Here is a 23,821-nt window from a genome sequence, read left to right as displayed (position 1 = left end):
TAGTATGCAATCCAGGTTGATGGGTCTACTGATATTGACTAGGCAACAGTGTTTGTTTTTGCGGTATATATTTTTCAGGAGGATGTGCTTGAGGATATGTCCTGTGCACTTTTGTTGCCAACCAACATCACAGCTGCAGAACTATTCAAGTCTTTGAATGATTACATATCAGGAAAACTGAACTAGTCACTGTATATCGATGTATGCACAGAGTAGCTGCCTGACTGGATGGCTTTCTGGTTTCACCACTCGGGTCATGGAGGTTGCTTCTGAATGTAATTCTATGCACTGTATCACCGATAGGGAAATGCTGGCTAGCCAAAAAATGTCACCTGAACTAAATGTTTTGTAGAATGTGATTAAAATGATCAATCACATTAAAGTATATGCTCTTAACTCCACATCTGTTCGCACAGCTCTGTGAGGAAATGGATGCAGAGCATATGTCTTCTCTTATACACAGAAGTGAGATGGCTTTCTAGAGGTAGATCACTGGCCAGAGTTTTTGAGTTATGAGAGCCACTCCACAGATTCTTTTAGAATAGTCACTGCTGGCCGTATATTTCAGTGACACAGAATGGGTCACAAAACTTGCTTCTATGACATATTCAACCTGCTCAAAGAACTCAACCTGTCACTTCAGGGGAGATTGACAACTGTGTTCAAGTTGGCAGATAAAGTGGCTGCTTCAAAGCCAAACTGAAATTATGGGGATGATGAGTGAACATTGAGATTTTTGACATGCTTCAAACATTAGCAGAGATTTTGAAAGAGATTGAGCCAGGGCCTTCTTTCCCTCAGCTGGTGCATAATCACCTATCTCAGCTTTCAGAAGAGTTGGAGCATTAAAGACCAACCACTAAAGACCCCCAAACTGGGAAGGAATGGATATGCAACCCATTTGTGGGTAAGCCAGGTGAATTGACTTGGGCTATGCTAGAAGAGGATCAACTACTTGAGATCACAAATGACGTTGGCCTTAAAAGTAATTTTGAGACAACTTCAAATCTCCATACATTCTGTATTAAAGTCAAGGTGGAATACCCTGAGATTGTCACAAAATCACTGAAAAGCCTGCTTCCATTCCTATCTTTGTGAAGCAGGGTTTTCTGCAGTGACAGCAACCAAAACAAGATTATGGAGTAGACTGGACATCAGCAACACACTTCGAGTATCACTGTCTCCCATCACCTCCAGATGAGACCGTCTAATTACAGAAAAACAAGCTCAGGGCTCTTAGTGATTCTGCATTATGGGGATTCATATAATTATTTCATTATATATTACAATGCAGTGAAAATAGAAATAAAGTTTACAGTAAATGTAGTACACTTGAATCCTCCCAAAACCATCCCCCCACCCAGGTCAGTGGAAAAATTGTCTTCCATGAACTGGCCCCTGGTGCCAGAACAGTTGGGACCACTGATAGAAGATACATTTTCTTTAACTCTTCAGTACAACTGGAGATTTGAATACTGACTAGATACATAATAACATTAAGGAACTATTGTTAATTTTGTAGGTATGCAAATGGTGTTTTGCTTACATTGTTTTTAAAAAGAGTCTAATCTTTTGAACATGTGTGCTGTATTTGGGATTTGGGATTATATATACTGTATTTGGGATTTGCTTCAAAGTCATGCAAGGTAGAAAGTGTATAGGGGTATGAAACAAGATTGGCCATGAGTTGCTAATCGGAGCTGATGATTATTGAGTTCATTGTATTATCCTGTTTTCCTTTGTATGTGTTTGAAATTTTTCATAATAAAAGTTAAAAATAAAGACAAATATAAAATGTCAAAGGAAAGAGAAATAAGTAATCATGAGAAGTAGAGCTAAGTATATTTATAGCAACAGGGCAAACGTACTTTTAGAAATTGATTTTATTGTTCTCGGCCCACATAAAGGTACTTTGGACTTTGTTAAACAACTTTATGAAGTAATGGTTGATTATATTCTTTCTTTCCTACTGTCTTTTTTCTTCCACTTAGTCCAATACTGGTTTTCCTCCTCATTTCCAGTGCACATTATGCTCCTGTTCATCTCTCCCAAAATTGTCAGTCATTTACACAGACTGAGTAGGAGACCTATAGATGAACCTGTCCCATTTAAGCATAAGAAAAGAATGCTTTGGGATGGAAATCAGGAGTAGGAGTTAGGAAGTAGATCTGATAGAGTACTAGAAAAATATTTTAGCTTTTGGAAAAATATAGAAATGTGAAAAACTTTGCTGGAACATTTGGAAAAATATTCCATATTAAAATCATTATTGATTTTATAACAGATTGAGAGTCTGAAGAGAAGGTAAAAGCTTAAACTTCTAATATTCTAACAGAAAACAGATAATGTCCAAAATGAGTCAGTCAAAAAGTAGCACTATTAGCATATTATCCAGGAAAAAAAGAAACCATTAATAGATCTGATTAAGAGAAACAGCTAATAAATGCATAGTAATTATTTTGGGGGAATAAGATAAGTTGGCACAAGGGTGGGCAGCATGGAACAAAGAACTACTGTATTTCATTATAATCCATTTAGTAGTACCATCTGACTTCCAGCAGTGTATTTTATTTTAACAAAAAAGTTAATATTAAAAACAATTGTTATATGAGTAAATTTATTCTAAAGAAACATCAAAAGGACTTAAAACTAATAAAATTAGTCCTAATAAAATTAAGACTGATATTGAACGAGGCAGAATTCTAGCTTCACTCTCTTAGATGTACATATCCAGTTGTTCTACCACCAATTATTGAAAAAAGTATTCTTTATTGAATTATCTTGCCACTCTGTCAAAAATCAATTGACCATAAATTTATGGATTTATTTCTAGACTCTAGTTATCTGTCTATATGCTACATCCACAGAGTTTTGCTTGCTATAAATTTTTAATGAGTTTTGAAATTGAGAAGTGTGAATTCTCCAACTTTGTTCTTTTTAAGATTATTTTGGCTTTTCTGGATGTCTTGTGTTTCTATATGAATTGTAGGTGAGCTTGTGAATTCCTGCAAAAAAAAAAAAAGGCAGCTAAGATTTTAATAGAGATTGCATTAAACCTGTCGATCAGTTTGGGGAATATTGCCATCTTAATAACATTAAGTCTTCCAATCCATGAATATGGGATCTCTTTCCATTTATTTAGGTAATTTTTTATTTTTTCCATGATATTTTATAGTTTCAGGGTACAAATTTTATACTACTTTTGTTACATTAATTTCTTGTTGTTTTTGATGCTACTATAAAAAGACTGATTTTCTTAATTTCATTTTTGGATTGTTTGTTGCTGGTATATAGAAGTACAATTACTGTGTTTTGATCTTGTATCCTGAAGCCTAGGTGAACTTATTAATTCTAATAAATTTTTTGTGCATAAGGATTTTCCATGTACAAGATGGATAACATCTGCAAATAAAGATAGTTTTACTTATTTCTTTCCAGTCTGGTTGCCTTTTATTTCTTTTTCTGGATAAACTGCCCTGGCTGGAACCTCCAGTACAAAGTTGAATAGAAATGGCCAAAGTAGACAACCTTGTCTTATTTCCTGACCTTAGGGGGACAGCTTAATGGTCTTTCACCGTTAAGTGTGATGTTAGGTGAGGTTTTTCATAGATGCCTTTTATTAAGGGTGAGGAATTTCCCTTCTATTTCTAATTAAGTGAATGTTTTTATCATGAAGGTTTTGAACTTTGTCAGATACTTTTTTGTCTGTCTATTGATATGTCATTTGGTTTTTATTTGTTCTGTTTATATAGTATACATGATTTTCATATGTTGAATCTTTTATTCCTAGGATAAACTGAAATTTGTCCTTGTGTACAGTCCTTTTTAAATGTTGCTGGGTTCAGTTTACTAGGATTTTATTAAAGATTTTTGTATTTATAAGATATATTGGCTATAATTTCTTGTTCTGTCTTTGTCTAGATTTAGTGTCAGGATAATTGGCCTCATAGAATGAATTGGGAAATGTTCCCTTGTCTAATTTTGGAAGAGTTAGTGAAGTGTTGATTTTAATTCCTCTTTAAATGTTTGATGGAATTCACCACTGAATGCTTGTTCTGGGCTTGTGGGGAGTTTTTTGATAGTAAATCTATATTTTTACTTTTTATAAGTCTATTCAGATTTTATATTTCTTCTTGAGTAATGTTTTTAAATTTGAAAAATATAAAGCAAGTGCAAGGTTGTAAGTATGTATAGGTAGTCTGATAAAGCCCAAATTGCATATAAAAATCTATCCTTCTAATTCAGGGAAAGTCAACTTGAAATTCACACTGTTTAACAATTCAGTTTTTTAAAATGTGATTTTTAAAAAGAGCATTCTTAATGTCTATTTATTTGCATTTTTAAAATATGTTACCCCATAATGGCTTGGAATTTAAGTTTTTGGTTTTTTTATGTTGCTTTTATTTCAGGAGCAATGCAGCAAGTCTTGGAAAACCTTACGGAGCTGCCCTCATCTACAGGAGCAGAAGAAATAGACCTAATTTTCCTCAAGGGAATTATGGAGAATCCTATTGTAAAATCACTTGCTAAGGTATATTGGTTTATTCATAAGATTACTGAATTATTTTGAAAATTGTCTTTATAGAGATTTTTTCAGATACTACTATTTTAGAAGTTGGTTGATAAACCTTTGGTTTAGTTAGCAAATAATAACATCACATAATGAAATCTTAATGTATGTAAAAATTAGGCAACTGTTGCCTTTTCTAATCTGTTTTTAAATATAGGATGAAATGACTCTTAGTTTTGGCCTATCACTTTCAAGGTTTAGAGAAATCATGTCTACACAGTTAGTGTTACAGCAAAATTTATGAAAAAGATCCTGGTCCTAGCTCTGTTTTTCCTTTATTTAGTACTTTTTTGAAATCCTGTTTTTTCTTGCATACCTCTGATATTTTAAGTCTGTTTCCATGGTCAACTCTGGAGTAATTTGCCTTAACTCATTCATAAATATACTTACAACCATTTTTGGTACAGTTTTATTTCACTTCTGTGAAGTGAAGTTTTATTTTACTTCACTTTTATTTCACTTCACTATTTCCCCATAAAAATTTTTAACATAGAAATTTTAACATCATTGAAGCTTAGTGTATTACCTACTTCACAACCCTATTATTCCATCTTTAGAGTTCCCCAAGTGATTCTTGAAAACAAGAACCTGTGCCACATGCCTTCTCTGACATTTCCTTCATACAGCCATCCCATCGTTCCTTTTACTTTTTGCTCTCTGAGAATGTTGATTTTACTCTCTCTTGTGATCTTTTTTTAGCCACAGTCTGTTAATTGTTTTCTTCTAAGACGTCTGAAAAATACCTTTTACAAAGTTTTCTGTTAGTGAATTAATGATGAAGTGAATTAAGTGAATTAATGATGCAGATACTTAATTTTATTCACAGACTTATTCATATGGTCATGTGGCATAAAGGCTTCTAAGTAGAAACAAATCCACTTGCAAATCATCCAGCCAGAATTTTTATTTAATTATTTTTGATTGTAGTCTTTCCAAAGTTTATTAGACATTTTTATATTTTAATAATATACAAGGTATTACTTTCAGATTCAAACTTCTTGTCATAAACACTAATCACTACTACGTTAAGGTAAAGTAATAGCTCTAGGGTCTGTTGAAATAAGTAGTAGCTGTTTATGGCTATATTAACTGGCTTACCCTAAGTTTTTTTGGTACTTTTAAAATAGCTTTTTCACTCTTCCCTTGATGTTACATGGTAGATTGTCAGTTTTTATTGTCCATGTGTCTGTTACACCTGTCTCCATGTTTGTTTAATTTATGGCTTTTGATCGGTAGATTTGTAAACCATGTAATATTATGTAAGGCATAGTTTACAAAGGTCTTTAAAATATATATTGTACTATTTTGTCTTTGCCATAACTTTATGAATGAAAACCAAAACTCAAAGTAGTTTACCTCAAAGTGTTCTACCTAAGATGACTTTGCTAGTAAATGGTAGAGATGAGGTTTAGTTCAGGCGTTCTGTCTTTAAATTCTGTGCTCTATCTACTACAGCACAGTGTATCAGAGGTGTGTGTGTGTGTGTGTGTGTGTGTGTGTGTGTGTGTGTGTGTGTGTGTGTATTTATTCTTAAGAAATTCTGTGAGTAAAAATTTATTGGTTTTGTGCCACTGATGTTGGCCTATCAGGATTATCTTGTTCATTATTCTTTTTTTTTTTTTTTTTGAGACACAGTCTCTTTGCCTGGGGTAGAGTGCCATGGCATCAGCCTAGCTCACAGCAACCTCAAGCAATCCTACTGCCTCAGCCTCCCACTTGGCTGGGACTACAGGCATGTGCCACCATGCCTGGCTCATTTTTTCTATATATTTTTTAGTTGGGCAATTAATTTCTTTCTATTTATAGTAGAGACAGGGTCTCACTCTTGCTCAGGCTGGTTTCGAACTCCTGACCTTGAGCCATCCACCTGCCTCAGCCTCCCAGAGTGCTAGGATTACAGGCGTGAGCCACCGCGCCTGGCCTTGTTCATTATTCTTAATAGAAGAAATGGTTAGATGGCTTTTGAGCGGTAAGGTGCTATAGTACTCTTGGTGATGAAAATAAAAACCAGACTTACCCAGTAATATTCAAGCAGATTTTCAATAAATAAATGCAGTGGTAGTTCAATACCACTGAGGAGGAATTCCAGGAATAAGGGAGGACTTCTGCTTCCAAGACAAGGATAGTAAGTCACAGGTCAATGCACGCAGTATAATAAGTAGGGGAAAAAAGAGAGGCATGCATTGCTAGACATGCAGAAAGACAGGAACAGGTAACCAATAATTAGAAAACAAGAAAGGCATTCCCATAGATGGTCCTTCTGTTAGAGTTTGTAAATAAGGATTTAAAAATAATGTATTAATATATTTTTAACAGAAGAAAAGAGAAAAAAACAACAGGTACTATTCTATTTTACTGGAAAATCAAAATAAAATATAATCAAGTGGACATTTTAGAATCAAAAATACAGTATCTGAAATTAGCTCATTTGATGGGTGATATGGTTTAGGTGTTTAGCCCCTCCAAATCTCCTGTTGAAACTTGATCCAAATTGTTGAATTTGGGGCCTGGTGGGAGGTGTTCGGGTTATAGAGGCAGATCCCACATGAATGGCTTAGTGCCCTCCCTGAGATAATTAATGAGTTCTCACTTTATTAGTTCACACTTGAGAGCTGATTGTCTAAGAGCCTTGAACCTCCTCCTCCCCCTCTTTGCTCCTTCTCTTGCCATGTGACACCTCTGCTCCCCCTTCACCTCCTTCTGCCTTGATTGGAAGCTTCTTGAAGCCCTCACCAGAAGCAGACACGGTACAATGCTTCTTGTACAATCTGCAGAACCATGAGCCAAATAAACCTCTTTTCTTTATAAATTACCCAGCCTTAGGTATTTTCTTTATAACTGTGCTAAATGGACTAATACAATGGTTTTAATAGAAGATTAGACACAGCAGAAGAGGGAATTAGTGATATTGAAGACAGGTCAATAGAAGATATTCAAACTGAAGCTCACAGAGTAGAGAGAATGAAAAAAAGAACAGAGACTATGTGAGATATGTTCAAAAGATCTAATATATATGTAATTTGTATTTCAGAAAGAAAGGGGAGGGGGAAGAAGAAATATAGGTATACCTTATTTTATTGTACTTTACTTTATTGGGCTTTGCAGGTGCTGCATTTTTATTTTTTTTTTTTTGAAGACAGAGTCTCGCTTTATTGCCCAGGCTAGAGTGAGTGCCATGGCGTCAGCCTAGCTCACAGCAACTTCAAACTCCTGGGCTCAAGCGATCCTGCTGCCTCAGCCTCCTGAGTAGCTGGGACTACAGGCATGAGCCACCATGCTCAGCTGATTTTTTTCTATATATATTAGTTGGTCAATTAATTTATTTCTATTTATAGTATAGATAGGGTCTTGCTCTTGCTCAGGCTGGTTTCAAACTCCTGACCTTGAACAATCTGCCCGCCTCTGCCTCCCAGAGTGCTAGGATTACAGGCGTGAGCCACCGCACCTGGCCAGTGCTACATTTTTTATAAGTCAAAAATCTATGGCAGCTTGCATCAAGCAAGTGTATCAGCATCATTTTTCCAACAGCATGTGCTTATTTTGTCTGTGTCACATTTGTGTAATTTTTGCAATATTTCAAACTTTTTACTGTATCTGTTATATTGATCTATGATCAGTGATCTTTCATGTCACTATTATAATTGTTCTGGGGTGCCACAAACCATGCCCTTATAACACACTGAACTTAATAAATGTTCTGTGTATATTCTGACTGCTCCCTCCACCATCCATTCTCCTTTCTCTTAGAATTCTCTATTCCCCAAGACACAATATTGAAATTAGGTCAATTAATAATCCTACATTGGCCTCTAAGTGTACAAGTGAATGGAAGAGTCACATGTCTCTCACTTTTAATCAAAAGCTGGAAATTATTAAGCTTATTGAGGAAGGCATGTCAGAGCCACGATAGGCCAAAAGCTAGGCCTCTTGTACCAAACACTGGTACAAGTTGTGAAGGCAAAGAAAAAGTTCTTGAAGGAAATTAAAAGTGCTACTCCAGTGAACACACAAAAGATAAGAAGGTGAAGGAGCCTTATTGCTGATATGCACAAATGTTTTGTGGTCTGGATAGAAGATCAAAGCAATCACAATATTCCCTTAAGCCAAAGCCGAATCCAGAATAAGGCCCTAACTCTACAATTCTGTGAAGGCTGAGAGATGTGAGGAAGTCGCAAAAGAAAATTTGAAGCTAGCAGAGATTAGTTCTCTGCTATAATGGTTTATGGAAAGAAGCTATCACCATAACATAAAAGTGCAGGGTGAAGCAGCAAGTGCTGATGGAGAAGGTACAGCAAGCCCACTGTTGAGACCTGCTGCTCAGAAAACAAGATTCCTTTCACAATATTACTATTCATTGACAATGCATCTGATCACCCAAGAGCTCTGATGGAGATATACAAGGAAATTAATGTCGTTTTTCATGCCTGCTAACACAATATCCATTCTGCAGCCATGGTTCAAGGAGCGATTTTGACTTTCAAGTCTTATTATTTAAGAAATACATTTCATAAGGCTATAGCTACTATAGATAGTGATTCCTCTGATGGATCTGAGCAAAGTAAATTGAAATCCTTCTGGAAGGATTCAGCATTCTAGATACCATTAAGAACATCTGTGATTCATGAGAAGCGTTCAAAATATCAGCATTCACAGGAGTTTGGAAGAAGTTAATTCCAACCATCATGGATGTCTTTGAGGGGTTCAAGACTTAAGGGGAGGAAGTCACTGCAGATGTGGTAGAAGTAGTAAGAGAAGTAGAGCTTGAAGATGTAACTTAATTGCTGCAATCTCATAATAAAACTTTAATGGATGAAGAGTTGCTTCTTATGGATGAGCAAAGAAAGTGATTCCTTGAGATGAAATCTGGTGAATATTCTGTGAATATTGTCACAGTGACAACAAAGAATTTACCATATTACATAAACTTGATAAAGCAGTGGCAGGATTTGAGAGGATTGACTCAAATTTTGAAAGAAGTTCTGTGGGTAAAATGCTGTCACACAACATTGCATGCTACAGAAAAGTCTTTCATAAAAGCAGAGTCAAACAATCCAGTGAACTTTATTGTTGTCTCATTTAAAAAAATTGCCACAGCTATCCCAACATTTAGTAACCACCACTCTGGTCAGTCAACAGTCATCAACATTAACATAAGACCCTCCACTGTCAAAAAGATTACAAGTTGCTGAAGGCTTAAATGATCATTAGCACTTTTTAGCTTTAAAGCATTTTAAATTAAGATATGTACATTGTTTTGTAGATATAATGCTGTTGCACCCTTAGTAGTCTACAGTCTATATACACATAACCTTTGTATGCACAGGGAAACAAAAAATTTGTATGACTCACTTTATTGTTATATGGCTTTACTGTGGTAATCTGGAACCAATCCTACAATATCTCTGAGCTGTGCCTATACTGATAGAGGGATGTTGAAACCTCCAAGTATATTAGTGGATTAATCTCTTTCTTTTTGCAATTCTGCCAGATTTTGCTTCACATATTTTAATGCTCTGTTGTTAGACACATATATGACATACATAGGATTGTTAGATCTTCTTGGAGAATTATCCCTTTTATTATTATGTAATGCCCCTCTTTGTTCCCAGTGATTTTCCTTAATCTTCAGTGTGAAATTAAAAGTAGATACTGCAGCTTTCTTTTGATTAATGTTAGATGATATATCTTTCTCTATACCTTTACTTTTAATCTACTTGTATCTTTATATTTAAAGCAAATGTCTTATAGATAACATATAGTTGGATCTTACTTTTTTATCCACTCTGTCTCCTTTATTTGGTAGGCATTGATTTTTAAAGTGATTATTGATATAATTTGATTAATATTTTCCATATTGTTATTTTCTATTTGCTGCCCTCATTCTTTCTTTCCTTCTTTCATTCCTTTTTTCCTGCCTGTTTGCTTCCTTGCCTGCCTTGTTTCTTTTTTTGGTCTCCCACTCCTTTTCTGCCTTCTCTGCTTTAACTAAGCATGTTGTATGGTTTCATTTTTTTCTCCTATCAGCATATTATAATTCTTTTTAAAAACTTTTTAGTGGTTTCCTTGATTTTGCAGTATGCATTTGCAATCTAAACTACATTCAGGTAACACTACACCACTTCATGTGAAGTGTGAACACTTTATGTCAGAATATTTCCCATTTCTCCCTCCTGTCCCTTAAAACATTGCTGCCATTCATCTCACTTGTCCATAAGCTATACTCACTGGATTCATTGTTGCTATTATGATTGTCAACAAACTATTATCTAATAAGCCAATTAAGAATAAGACAAATTTTATTTTATCTTTATTTTTTTCTCTAGTGCTATTCCTTTTGAGACAGAGTGTCATGCTGTTGCCCAAGCTAGAGTGCAGTGGTGTCGTCACAGTTGACTACAACCTCAAATTCCTGGGTTCAAGTGATCCTCCTGCCTCAGCCTCCTGAGTAACTGGGACAATAAGTGCATACCACCACACCTGGCTAATTTTTCTATTTTTTTTAGAGAAAGGGTTTTTTGCTTTTGTTCAGGTTGGTCTCAAACTCCTGACCTCAAGCAATTCTCCAGCCTTGGCCTCCCAGAGGGCTAGGATTATAGGCATGAGCCACCACGCCTGGTGTAGTGCTCTTCTTTATGTAGATCTGAGTTTTGGACTTATATAAGTTTCTTTCTTTTTCAAGAACTTTTTTTTTAACATTTCTTGCAAGGCAGTTGTATTAGCATCAAATTCCTTTAATTTTTGTTTTTTTGGAAAGGCATTTCTTCTTCATTGTTGAATGATAATTTCACTGGGTAGATAATTCTAGATTGATGGGGCTTTGTCTCTCAACATTTTAAATATTTTACTCTACTCTCTTGTCTGCATGGTTTCTGAAGAGCAGTCCAACATAATTCTTAAGATTGCTCCTACATAAGTAAAATGTTTTTCTCCCCTTTGGATGCTTTCAAGAGTTTCTCTTTGTTTTTGATTTTCTGCAATTGGAATATGATATGCCTAGCTCTTTTTAGTGTTTATCTTGCTTAGTGCTTTTTGAGCTTCCTGAGTCTGTGGTTTGGTGTCTTTCACTAATTTTGGAAAATCCTCAGCCATTACTGCTGCAAATATTTTTTCTGTTTCTTTTACTCTTCTTCTGGTATTTCTATTACACATGGTAAACTGTTTGTAATTGTCCCACAATTCTGGAATATTCTGTTCTGTCATTTTCATTCTTTTTTTTTCCTTTGTATTTTACTTTTAGTAGTTTCTATTGACATGTCTTCAAGCTCACTAATTTTTTCTTCAGCTATTTCTAATATGAGCCTGTTGGGCATTTTTTTTTAATTTGTGACAGTGTTTATTTATAGCATTTTCTTTTGATTCTTGAGTTTCCATTTCTCTGCTTATATTACCTATCTCTTCTTACATATTATCCACTTTTTCCATTAGGACCTTTACCATATTAATCATAGTGTTTTAAAATTACCAGCCTGATAGAATTATCACATAACATCTCTGCCATATCTGAGTCTGGTTCTAATGCTTGCTCTGACTCTTCAAACTGTGTTTTTGTAATTTGTATTGAAAGATGGACATAATGTACTGGGTAAAAGGAACTGAGGTAAATAAGCTTTCAGTGTGAGGGTTATGTTTATCTGGTTAGGAAGGAGTTAGGCTGTGTTTACTGTTGCTGTAGGTGTCTGTCAGAGGCTAAAATTTCCTCTGATGTCTTTGTTTTTGTCTCTTCCATTATCTTAAGAGACTTCTTATTAAATAAGGTCTAAGATGTGCAGTTCTTTCAGTTACATTCCCTATTTTTATATCAGAACCCTACTGATGTGATTGTGAGGTATGAGGAGGAGGGGAAGTGTTCAGTATTCCTATGATTAGGTCTTAATCTTGTAGTGAGCCTGTTCTCTAGGCTGTAACCATCGTAAGTGCTTCTCAGTTTGTTTCTACCCCTCCCGGCTTAGTTGAAACAGGAAGGCTAGATGGGGCTGGAGTTGTTTTAATAATTATTGCTTTGTAGTAAGTTTTGAAATCAGAAAGTGTGAGTACTTCTGGGTTGTTGTTTTTTTTTTTCAGGATTGTTTTGGCTGTTCCAGGTTCCTTGTATTTTCATAAATTTTATTTTCATAAAAATTTTAGAGTCAGTTTCTACAGAGAAGTCAGCTGGGATTCAGATAGGCATTTCATTTAATATGTAAATCATTCTGGGAAGTATTGCCACCTTAACAATGTTAAATCTTCTAATCCATGAACATGGGATGATTCTTCATTTATTTAAATCTTGAATTTCTGTCAACAATGTTTTGTAGTTTTCAGAGTATGTTTTGCACTTTTGTTAAATTTACTCCTAAGTGTTTTATTCCTTTTGATGCTATTGTGAATGGAATTGTTTTTTTAATTTCATTTTCAGATTTTTCATTCTACTGTATAGAAATACAATTGATTTTTGTACATTGATCTTATATCTTGCAACCTTCCTGACCTTGTTTATTGGTTCTAGTAGTCTTTTAGTGGACTCCTTAGCATTTTCTAAATACAAGGTTATGTCATCTGAATAAAGATAGTTTTACTTTTTTGTTTCCAATCTGGATTGGATAGCTTTTTTTTCCCCTTGCCTAAATATCTGACTATAACCTTCAGTACAGATGTTGAATAGAAGTGGTAAGAGTATGCATATTTGTCTTCTTTCTGATCTCAGAGAGAGGCATCTAATCTTTCACTAGTAAATGTATTGGAGGTTGTGGGTTTAATACTGCCTGTTCTAAACCTTAATTTTTGCAGAAGATTCCATATCAGTACCTACAGAGCAAATTTCATTCTTTGTAAAGATGCCATAATATTCCATTATACAGATATACTACAGATTTTTTTTTAGTACACCTTGTGATTAGATATTTAGATGGCCTTTTTCCTTACAAGTCATGCTATAATATGTAATTTTGCTATGTTATTTTGTACATGTATTTATATGTTTAGGCTAAATCTTAGAAGAAGAATCACTATAATTTTGGTAATTTTGGTCAAATTGCCCACCAGTATGTTTCCACTAGTAAAAAAAAGTGAGAGTGCCTGTCTTCTCCCACATTGTCACCAACCTGGTATGTTACCAGGATTTTATTCTTGCCAATGATAAGAAAAAGGGTGTTTCATTACAGTTTTAGTTTGCACTTCTCTCATGAGTGAGGCTATATATATTTTTATATGTTTAAGATATATTTGATATACGGTAGAGTGACTCACAAATAACAATGTAGTATATATTTCAAAGTAGCTAGAAGAGAAGATTTTGAATGTTGTCAACACAAAGAAATGATAAATGTTTAAAGTGATGAACATGGTAATTACCCTGATTTGATGATTAAGCTGTGGACACATGCATTGAAACATCACATTGTACCTCATAAATCTGTATAGTTATTATTTGTGAATTATAAAAATTAAATTTAAAAGATGTTTGAATTTCCCTTTTTGTGATTTCTTATTCTTCACCCATTTCTGTTAATGAGTTCTTGGTCTTTTTCTTAACTGATTTGTGGAATTCCTTTATATTTCAGGATATTAGCCTCTGTCTTTAATATGATTTGTAAGTGTTTTGACTCTAATTTGTCATTTGTGTTTTGACTTTGCTGATCTTTTTTTTTTTTTTTGAGACAGAGTCTCACTTTGTTGCTCAGGCTAGAGTGAGTGCTGTGGCATCAGCCTTGCTCACAGCAACCTCAAACTCCTGGGCTCAAGCAATCCTGCTGCCTCAGCCTCCCAAGTAGCTGGGACTACAGGCATGCACCACCATGCCCAGCTAATTTTTTCTATATATATTAGTTGGCCAGTTAATTTCTTTCTATTTATAGTAGAAACGGGGTCTCTGCTCTTGCTCAGGCTGGTTTCGAACTCTTGACCTGGAGCAATCTGCTCGCCTTGGCCTCCCAGAGTGCTAGGATTACAGGCGTGAGCCACCGCGCCTGGCCTGACTTTGCTGATATTTGATGAGAGATTTTAAATGTTCACTAGTGAATTTTATTGGACTTTTTGGGTATAATTTATAGCTTGCAGATTTTGTATTATAGTTAGAAAGGTCATTCCCACTCAAAGATTATAAAAAGATTCTTTTATATTTTCTCTGAATACTGCAAGCTTTTAAAGTGTTCTTTTTTCTTTCCAAAAAGTATAACATATTCCTTTTTTTAGTTTTTTGACATCTGTGTGATTCTCCTAATTCTACCAATATCTCTGAGAGGCTTAGCATTGTTATTTAGAAGCTCTCTGAGTACCTTGATATATAACTTATCTAATGTAGGAATTTGAACTTCTTTTGGTTAACTAGATGATTTCTGACAAGTTCTTTACTCATTAGACAATTCCATTCTAATTTACTTATTTCATCCATTTTTTTTTTCCAGAGTGAAGCCTATCCTTTTTAATATAATGTATGCAGAAGCAAAATAGAAATTAAATTCTCCATTCTCTGTCTCATTTCTACTTTCTACTCAAATTCTTACTTATTTTTGAGTATTTGTGGATTTATCTTTTGTGTTTTAGGTTTCTAGAATAAGAGGATGACTCTTGATGACAGTCAAACTTATTTCCCATTTACTTACAGCTTTTTTAAGAAATACTTTATAAGTAACTACTATATACTTAGCCCTGTTCTAAGAACAAAATTTATGATATAGTCCTAGCTTTTTAGAGGGAAAGGTCAAATTACTGCACAAAATAATAATGCTATAATTATTAGAAAATAGTATTTGTCATTGTAGATATGGGCCACAGCTTTTGTTTAAAAAGCTTTTTATTTGCAAGCATGGTTGGACTGTGCTTGGGTGAAATACTCAGAAGTTCTGAAAGACCTTTTTCTTCTCCATAGTTTATTTTTCTAGGGAGCAGTGGTGAATAGGATTCTCAGAACTGGATATATAAAGGGGGTGGGCGGTATTTGTATCAGCTCCAAGTGTTGTATAATGCCAATTAGGGAATGTTCTTCCAACCACTTGTGGCAGGTTAAATATATTTTTATTGAGTTACACTAGCTTTCTAATACTGCTTTTTCTTAAAGGAAACAAGACCCATTTATTCAAAGAGCATATGGCTCATCTGCCCCTCTGGTCATTTTTTAATGTTTCCTTTATCTTTTTTAGTTTGATTAGTTAAATTCAAGTTGGTACTTGCCTTTTGAAAGCTACTAAATTCTGACTTTAAAGTGAATTAGAAGTTCCATGTTCTTTGACAATATCTTAGAGCTTAAAACACTTACTAACAAATACAGACCCACATTTGCTTTGTTCGAAAAAGTAAAATTGATTTTGATTGAACCTAAATATATTTCAGAAATTGGCTTTGCTTGTTAATATAATTATAACTGCAATTTCAGTAAAAAGTATTTTTTTCCCCTGAGAATTTCTGTATTTTCTGGTGAGATTCTTTTCTTCCATAGAACTGGTCTGTGAGGTTGATGTGAAAAGTTATCAGGTATATATGGGGTTTTTTTATAAAATGTTTCTGCCCTTCCACTTGAATTCCTCTTTCTCACTTGCCATCAGTATTTCCTCATTTCCACTTTTCCTTGCCTAATTTGGGATCATTAGGTAACTACACGTAGTAAAGAAGGGAGTTTTCAAGTCAATGTTGATTTCTGTTCCTTTACTTGTCTTGAAGTCCTGATTTCAACTAAAGTCTGCCAATGTCCGAGTATCGTTACTGATTGCATAGGACAATACAGAAAATATGTTGACATAATACATGAAAGTAGTAAGCTGGTCATTATCTCTTTCATGGGGGAACAGATGATCTTTATAGCTCTTACTTAGAGCAAAGGTGTGAAAGTCAGAGGGACGAAGTGGCATTCCGAACCATAGGAGTACAAACTAACCAAGGGGATAGGTTCGGCAGAACAGAATTAACATATCTAGACTGGAAGAGCCATGCTAACAAGCAATAGCTAAGCTAGCAGTCAGTGAGATCATATGTCACATATTTAAGTGACTGAGAATAATGCATCATATATCCAATTGAATCATTAACTGCAAGATGGTGATAGAGTGGTTCTCTGTGTGTTGATCAAGTCAAATAAGCTTTAGTAGATAAGAGCTCAAGGCTTCGTATTAGACCACTTGACTCTGCCATTTACCAATAGTATGGATTCAAATCATTTCACCTGTTTCGTATCAGTATCTTCGTCTGTAGAGTGAGGATCATAAAATACGTACCTTTGCTGAACACACACACACACACACACACACACACACACACACACACACACACACACACACACACTACTTAGAATATAGTACCCAACACACAAAAGCCCTCAATAAATATTAAGGTTCTTTCCTTTCTGTATGAGCTTTCTTGTTATTCAACCATTGGAGTATTGGAGTATCTCAAGGTTACAGATGCTAAATTAGGTGTTTTTGTTTGTTTGTTTTTACCAGCCAATATTTGTATTTAAGCAATTGGCAATTCTAGTTTATTTTTTAAGAGTTAACTAATTACGTAGATTATTTTAGTTTTTTCAAATGCTGGTAATCATTTCATAGTAAATATTGAGTGTCCTTCATCCCATCCTTATCTGGCTCTAATACATACGTTCAGAAAATTACAAAATTACCTATGCTCATTCTTTGTGGCATTTTCTAGTCCTTCTAATTTTTTCTTATCTAATAGGAATCTTTTCATCTGTTTAATTTACATTTGGTCTTTTGATATTTTTCTTTTTGTTTAATAATAATCTTTTTCTCCTTTAACAGTCTATTTCATATGACTTTTAAAATTTCTTCTTTTGAGGTCTTTCTTAAAAATGTTGCTTAATATATAATAGCCCTCTCTTCACTTAAGGACTTATTTCACACTTGTGAATCCTTTAGAAAAAAATACATTTAAACAAAAAAAAATGTCTTTTTTAAAATTATAATGTTTTATTTGGATTCTGAAAGATGCACTCTGTATGATAGAAATAATATGTATGACAGTATAGGTATTTGATAAAGTTTAGTTGCTACTGTTAGCACTTTAAATTTAAATTTCTCTTCAGCACTTACAGAATTGAATATTAAAATATAAGTGTAAGATTTGTCATCTTATGTAGGTTTTTTTAATAACCCACAATGTCAAACTTACGTGGTTTTATTGATCATTTAATTCTTGATAATTATGCTTTTCCTATCTTCAAAATCAGATAGCAACCATTTATCAAGAAAGCAAAGAGCACTTAAAAGATAGAGCCAGCTTAGTGTTCATTCTCAGTTTAAATTAAAAACTCTACACCTACTATTAAAGGATAATTAGGATTATTTATTTTCTGTGACAGTGATTCATGGTTCATTTTCTATGGAAAAAAATATAAGATTTGAAAAACAAAAACAGCTTAAGATATAAAGACAGGAGAGAATCATTCTCCTAATTAAATCATATGGTCTTTCAAAATTCAGTTCAAGGGCCACATGCTCTAAATTGACTTTTTTGCTGATTTTCAAAATTAGAAGATAGTAAATTCAGGAATGTAGGGTTTCCAAAATGATTTTATCATTTTTTAAAATGTTAACATATATAATTATTATATTCCTAATCTTTGTTTTTATTGTACTTATTTATTTTAATAAAACATAAATAATAGCATCTAGAGTTTGAGCCTTGACTAGAAAGTCATTAGGAAATTCTCTTGGTATATAAGGACTATAATACATTTTTAAAATAGTTATCTGGTTTCTTCAATTTTTTCATGGTTTAGTTACAAAAATGAATATTTCATGTCTTTTAGGATAGAAATAGAGGCCAAGATTTATAATTATATGGTACACTTTCCATAAAATCTATATATTGCTTCTGATTGAAAGATTAAATTTGGTTTCCTTGACTCAAACTTCCAAGTAATATCTTTTATAACTTTACGAAAAAGAAATAAATCAAGAAATAACCATGGTCTGGAGCAAAACGAGCAAGTGTAATACTTAAATGCACTGTTGTCTTTTCAGGCTCATGAGAAGCTAGAAGATTCAAAACTAGAAGCTGTCAGTGACAATAACCTGGAATTAGTCAATGAAATTCTTGAAGATATCACTCCCCTAATAAATGTGGATGAAAATGTGGCAGAACTAGTTGGTATACTCAAAGAGCCTCACTTCCAGGTAACCTTTCCCTATCACTCTTTTGTAGTTAAGTTTCAGTTTAAGGTGATTTTTTTCCCCAAAGATTATTTGGGACCACATTTGGTATGTAAATTCTAACTTAGGTATTTTAATATCCTGATATGCTGAGGATACATAAACATACACATATAACTATAGACCCAGAGTGGGGAATCTTTTAATGTTGGAAGGCCACATTAATTTAGCTGTAATCAAATAAGGATGCATTCAAGAAACTTCAATTAGATATACTTCAAAATATACATTATTTTGTAAAAGACTACTATGTACTTAATAATATCAAAAAGTGAAAACTATTTGTTAATTTTAAAGTTAAGTAACCTTTTAATGACTTTGTTATGTTGGAAAGCATTTTTGTTGGAAAGCTTTTTGCTGCTTTTTGTTGGAAAGTATTTGAATATTTGGTTGCAGCATGGAGGTTCTCAGTTTCAGTTGCTCTTCTAGATGGAAATCAATTATTTGTGACCTTAAGGGAGTCTTGATTTGGGTAAGGTAGGAGAATGTAGATTCACAGCAATAAGCAATTGAAAAGCAAGAAAGCATTTTTCGGGCGTGTTGCTGAAGGCAGGGGTATTTTACTGCATTTTCCCATATTTCGATTGGAGCTTTCTTAGCATTTATCAATGACTTTAGAATGTCATCCACTGAAAACTCAGTCAATTCTATCTGTAGTTCTTTAGGTGAGTTGGTGATATCAACTAGGTGAGACTGGAAATGCTAATTTGAGTGTGATGTCATGATTCTCAAAGTCAGTAAAACTTTTGTTGTATTATCCAATTAATAGGTCTGTAACAGCTGCATATTCTTCAAGCAATTCACATTTGTCATCCTGCTCATCAGTGACCTTTGCTAATGGGGGAAAATGGTCATCTGAAATTTCCTTCTGAAGAAATGTTTTGAAAAAAGATAACTTTTTCCAAAATGCTTGAATTTTTTGCCACATATCATATATAGACTTAGTTTTACCTTGTAAAACTAAGAAATATTGTAAAGAAATATTGAAGTCATTTTGATTTGACATGTTATCACACAGAAATGCCTCCTTCCTATAAAAATCTTCTTTCAATAATTCACATTGCTGATTCTGTTCTTCATAAAATTTATCTGTTCTTGCAGAGACAAAATTTTGGCTAACACCTGTCCTTGTAATAGCCAACACACTTTAGAATGATATGGCAAATCCACACTGAATACCTCCTTGGTCAACTTTAGCATGTTATGTAACTGATGATGATGCCATGTTGCATTTATCTGAATATAGTTAACAATACTTATAACTTCTTGCAAAGTATCACTTAAAACAGTAGCTTTAGCACAGAGATTTTGCTGATGCAAGATACAATGAAAAGAAATGAGAGCATCTGGATCTGTTAATACTTTTATTATCTGTGCAATAAACCCTTCATGTTTTCCTGTCATAGAAGGTGCACCATGTGTACGTACACTCACTAAATTCAGTCCAACTTCACAGCATTTATTTTGAAAGTTGTTGAAGATATCTATTCCTCGTGTTCTGTTCCCAAGAGTGCCCAAAGCAAGTAACTCTTCACAGGAAAGAAAATCTTTTGTTATGATCCGAATGAAGTATAAAATCTGCACTGAGTCACTAGTATCAGTCAATTCATCCAAAGTGATTGAATAATATATTTTCCTTTTGAAGTATTGCATGGAGTTGTTCTGTTAAGTTGAAGGCTAATTCATTCTGTGGTTCATTATGGTTCTCCCTGAAAGAGACAGTTGTTTGTACTTTGAAACATTATCAGAGTCTAAGTATCCTACAACTTTGACAATTAATCCTTTCACAATTTCTACATCATCGAATGGCTTCCCTTTTGTCACATGTATATGAACTAATTCATAAGTTGCTCCCATGACATTATTTCCAGATCTTACTGCTGCTTGAAAGAATTGTTTTTGCTTTTGTTTTTCATCTTTTAATTTCTGTGATACAACCTTTCACACCTCTCCCTCTAATTTAAAATATTTGTGGTCCTTATGAGTGTTATAATGCTGATGAGCTTTGAGTTTCTTTAATGTTGATATTGTAGTATCACAAAGCAAGCAAATCTTATCTTTAGCAGAAACAAGATAATATTGCAGTTTCCAATCCTTATTAAAAAATCTGCTTTCTTCATTCAGTGTTCTCTTGGTCTTCTATGTTTTTTATTTTTTTTTTGAGACAGAGTCTCACTTTGTAGCCCTGGCTAGAGTGCCATGGCATCAGCCTAGCTCACAGCAACCTCACGTTCTTGGGCTCAAGCGATCCTTCTGCCTCAGCCTCCCAAGTAGCTGGCACTACAAGCATGCGCCACTGTGCCCAGCTAATTTTTTCTATTTTTGGGAGAGAGATGGAGTCTCATTGTTGCTCAGGCTGGTCTCGAACTCCTGAGCTCAAACAATCCACCTGCCTCGGCCTCCCAGAGTGCTAGGATTACAGGCGGGAGCCACCGTGCCGCCCGGCCCTCTCTTGGTCTTCTTTGACATGATGGGCTGTTAAGCAGACAGAATTTAAAAACACTGTCAGGCTGTGCATCTATTCACAAATTCCACTTCAAACAGAAACATGGTGCAGAGTTATCAAAAGCTGATAACAAATTGATGTATACGACCTCCATAAACTGTCACTAACCAGCCTCATGCCGTAGTGGTGCCAGTCAGGCTGGGGAAGTTAGAACTAAATCATGAGCATAGCAGCCATCAGTTTAGCCCTCGTGGCTTTATTAATGCTCTCGTTGTGCCGGTCAATCTGGGAGGATTATTTCATTGAAACTTGTTTTATTGTGTTCATTTAAAAAATACAAAAGATAAACAAATGTATTAACAAAAATAAAAGAATTTGTTCTATAAAATCTGGATTCAGTCAAAAAGCCACACTTAAGGACCTAGAAAGTCCTAGAAGGCCACATGTGTCCTTAAGGCTGCAGCTTCCCCACCCCTGGTATAGACACTACATTAATGTACACTGTCACAAAAATGCAATTTTCCTTTTTACAGTTAAAGAAAACGTCAACCTTGGTTTACCATCAGATCACATACTAGAGACTACATTTTCCCTACTGTGGGTAATGGATTTTTTTCTTCCTTACTACTATTCTGTTTCCCCTTTTTGGGCCCAGTAATACACACTTTTTAGTATTGCTGCTCAAGATACATAATTTTTTTACTAATTTGAGGTCATTTTGCAGAAGCTCTTTTTAACTTACCTTTTTCTTCAGTTGTTGATTTCTACTTTTCCATTTCAGTGAACTTCCGTCTCTCATAATACACAATCTGAATTCAGACTTCTCCATTTAACACCAAATATTATTTACAGATGGTTTGGACATATGAGTTTCTAGCTTAGGTCCATGTGTGGCATCTGGTAGAACCATCCATCCCTTTCCCCTAGATTATGATGTTGATCTATTGAAGATTTGGTTGCTTCGTTGCTGTGTTTAGTTATTCCTTCTATTTCCTGTAAACAGAATTTCTATATAAAAGGTTGATGATTCAAGTTAATTATTTGGAGTTAGAATGCATCTTATGTGATGCAGCATGAATTAAACCACTTCAGAAGATATATGATACCTGGTTGACCCACCAGCATCGATCCTGAGATTGGGTCCATTGATTAAAGGTGATGACAGCCTGGTTGTTTTTTTTGAAATCCTCTCCACTAGGAAGTAATCTAGTGTATTATTATTCTGACATTATCCAAATTCTATTTCCTATCAACCATTTACCTACTGATGAACACAAATTAATATCCTTGCCTAAATCAGTATTTTCATTAGAGGTTGCAAATATCACTGCTCAAGATAGGGGTACATTCAATGACTGGAACAAAAGAGAGCTGTGTTGAGATAGAAACTATTACACAACATACTCTCCATGGGTAGAGAAATAAGTGCAATTTCAGCATCAGCCTGTACAAGGGAATCAGTTTAACAAAGAATAATCCATTTCAGAAGAAGAAGGGTGGGAAAAATTTATTGTAAGTCTGTAATAATTTAAAAAGCATGGTATCGGAGCAATGTTAGAAAAATAGACTAATTGAAGATAATAGAAACCCCAGAAATACATTCAGTTGTATATGGTAACTTGATTTATGATGGGGACATTGCATTTTAGTGGAGAAGGAATGGTGCTGGGATAGAAGAATAAAGTGTTACCTACTTTCCACCACAAATCTCGGCACAGATAATCAAATGGTAACATCATCCCTTGCTTGCTCTTAGCCAGAGACTTTGTGTGACTCTGCAATAATGTTACTATAAAATGTGAATATTTATTGTCATATGGTTCCTACATAAATTGGTGTCTTAGGTACAAAAAAATGGACACAAGTCAGAGATACCTATATGTAAGGGCCGCTTGGCATACTTAGGTCTTTGAACTTTATCCTGAGAATAGTAGGAAACCTGGTGGGTTGGGATGTGCTGGGTATTACCAGGGAAAGGTCAAATTGTAGAGCAAGATGGTTAAGTACGAAGGCAGGAAATTGTGATGGCAAAATAGTGAGAAATGTGAGTATTTTCAAGTCTTAACGTGATAAAATCAAGAGGACTTGGTGATTGGCTATACATGACAGTTGCAAAAGGGATATGTGGGAAGTTGATAAGAACAATTTCTCACAAACAGTTGATGGCCATTCATTGAGATAAGGAATATTCTGGGGAAGATTGTTTTGGACATAATGTATTTTAAGGATCATTAGTATCTTAGTCCATATTCCTTCATATTTTTCTACACACAAATGCACATTTTTCAGTTCTCTCGTTCTACACTTAATTAGCTGTTGTTCTTCTATAATGTAAAGCTTCATATCAATTGGACTATTGTTATTTAGTTATCCTATAATGCATTTTCTATTGAAAAGGCAAGAATATGCTTGATGCTTCCTTTTACCAATTTTCAAAGAAAAGAGTTTTTTTAATTTAGCATTGTGGATCTATGGATTTTTCATTAATTCAATGTTTCAATCCTCTCCAATCCTTACTAATTTTAGTTTTCAAATTGCCATGATTTTTGGCAATTGAGGCAGATTTAGTATATGAACCTGAAGCACATGAGAGTTCTGGACTGGAGATATGAAATTGGGAGTTATCATTGTATAAGCAGTAGTTCAAGTCATGGGAGTAAATAATAT

The 23,821-nt window shown here is 34.4% G+C and overlaps 1 protein-coding gene across 5 annotated transcripts in view; it reads left to right on the top strand.

The window, feature by feature from the left end:
• The window catches only part of PALS2 (protein associated with LIN7 2, MAGUK p55 family member), a 114,268-nt gene that overhangs the window by 45,552 nt on the left and 44,895 nt on the right, over positions 1–23,821 (top strand). For all 5 annotated transcript variants that reach the window (XM_076006364.1, XM_020289884.2, XM_076006367.1 and 2 more), the window contains exons 2-3: positions 4,410–4,531; positions 18,520–18,672. In XM_076006364.1, the coding sequence (XP_075862479.1) occupies positions 4,415–4,531; positions 18,520–18,672 (270 nt within the window). In that variant the 5' untranslated portion in view covers positions 4,410–4,414. The remainder of the gene's footprint in view (positions 1–4,409; positions 4,532–18,519; positions 18,673–23,821) is intronic.

This window comes from Microcebus murinus, chromosome 9 (assembly GCF_040939455.1).
Source record: "Microcebus murinus isolate Inina chromosome 9, M.murinus_Inina_mat1.0, whole genome shotgun sequence".
Classification (NCBI taxonomy): domain Eukaryota; kingdom Metazoa; phylum Chordata; class Mammalia; order Primates; family Cheirogaleidae; genus Microcebus; species Microcebus murinus.
The sequence above is the reverse complement of the archived record's forward strand: the minus strand, read 5'-3'. Positions and strand labels throughout refer to the sequence as shown.